The 1,933-nt window shown below is 18.2% G+C and overlaps 1 protein-coding gene across 1 annotated transcript; it reads right to left on the bottom strand.

Annotated features, from left to right (window-relative positions):
• Positions 1–607: 607 nt before the first annotated feature.
• Positions 608–1,624, bottom strand: COX5B (cytochrome c oxidase subunit 5B, putative; the record flags this gene model as incomplete). The annotated part of the gene is made up of 2 exons (XM_028673146.1): positions 608–1,078; positions 1,259–1,624. The coding sequence occupies 2 exons, from the start codon at positions 1,622–1,624 to the stop codon at positions 608–610; spliced, it is 837 nt and encodes a 278-aa protein (XP_028529628.1).
• Between the last annotated feature and the right edge of the window lie 309 nt (positions 1,625–1,933).

Below are 1,933 nucleotides of genomic sequence, written 5' to 3'. Positions count from 1 at the left end.
TTTTTTTTTTTTATTTTAATTATTTTAATGTAAAAAATTTTAAGACAAAAATTAAATATATTTATAATTCTTATCATTAATTATATATGAAAAAAAAAAAAAAAATGAAACAAATCTTAGATGGGATATATATAATATATATTATACTTAATTTTTTTCATGAAGTATTATATCTATGTATACTTTAAACTTTGCTTTTAACTTTTTTTTTTTTTTCTTTTTTTTTTTTTTTTTAATTCTAATATGCATATTTATATAAAAAATTAACATAAATAAGTGCGAAGATCTTATATTAAAATTAAATATTATAAGAATATCTTGTCTTAAAATAAATATTATATAAAGAGTAAGAGTAATTATGGGAGAAAAAAAATTTTTACATTTACATATAATTATTATTTTTTTTAAATAGATTTTTGTATCAACAAACAGTTATTTGTACTATTTTTTTTTCTTATTAAATGTTTTATCTCATACTCATGTATTTTACAAAAAAAAAAAAAAAAAAAAAAAGGAAAAAAGAAGAAATAAAGAAAAAAGAAATATATATATATATATATATATAAACTAATAAATATAATAATATTTCACTATTAATATGTATTATTTATTTATTTAAACTTAAATTAGATATATTATTTGGTTTTTCATTTCCCCATTTTCCTTCAAGAAACATTTGTCTATATGTAACATTTCCAGTTGGCCAACGAACATATTGATCATCATTATATAATCTCATATTTTCTTCTATAAGATTTAAATCAAATACATCATCCACATCAGGATCATTAGGGAATGGATCATTTCCATCACTTAATGAATATAACACACGTACATGCATAAAAATTTGATCGCATTCTCCACATCGATATAAAAATCCTTCTCTACAACGAAAAAATAATGGAACATGTTCGTTTTCTCCTGTTCCTCCAGTACAACATACTACTCTTTCTGTATGAACACTTGGAACTATGACTGGATTTTCAATAGTACCAAATGGACCAACAAATGGAGAAGATTTCAAATATTCATAAAATTCTAATAAAGCTAACATATGCTCATTGTCCGGATTTGCAATCTGAGTTAAATAATAATTTTTATAACACATATATATATATATACATACATATTTTTAATCTTTTTGGTTGATAAAAGCATTAAAGAAATAAATATAAAAAAATTTATTATAAAAAATATTATGAATGCAATATAATTAATTAATCAAAATAATTATAGATTAATTTAATATATTTTTAACCTGCATTCCCATATCAATTGCTAATTGCTTATATGATTTCTTGATTAATTTCTCATAATTAAGTAAATTACTCTCACTTCTAATTTTCCAGTACCAATAACTCTGAATAAAATCAAGAGATTTCTTATCCTTTTTTAATATTTCACTTATATTTTCCGGAAAAGTATCTAAAGGAAGTTCATAGTCTTCTGGTAATGTACGAGCAAAATGTAAATAAGTTCGCTTCTGTATATTTTTTAAATATAAATTTTCATTTCTATATAATTTATTATATTTTGTTTTATCACAATAATTTGAAATACTTCTCTTTCCTATATTTTCAATTTTTTTACATGAAAAGTTTTTTATTATTCTACCGAAATTCATTTTATTAAGAAAGAATTACAAAAATTTAAAAAAAATAAAAAAATTCACCTATACATTAAAATTTTTTTCTATTCCTTCACAAAAAAAAAGAAATATCCTTAATAAATAGGTAATTAAAATTATTGTATAAAAAATTAAAATGTTTTAAATAAATAATGAAATAAAATATTTATAAATCATTTTTAAAATGGTAAAGAATAAAAGATATTTATTTCTATGTATTTTTAATTTTCTTATAAAAAAATTTTTTTTTTAAAAAAAAAAATATAAAGAAATATTTAAAAAAAAAAAAAAAAAAAAAAAAAAAAT

The sequence above is a fragment of the Plasmodium gallinaceum genome (assembly GCF_900005855.1).
Source record: "Plasmodium gallinaceum strain 8A genome assembly, contig: PGAL8A_v1_119, whole genome shotgun sequence".
Taxonomy (NCBI): domain Eukaryota; phylum Apicomplexa; class Aconoidasida; order Haemosporida; family Plasmodiidae; genus Plasmodium; species Plasmodium gallinaceum.
The sequence above is the reverse complement of the archived record's forward strand: the minus strand, read 5'-3'. Positions and strand labels throughout refer to the sequence as shown.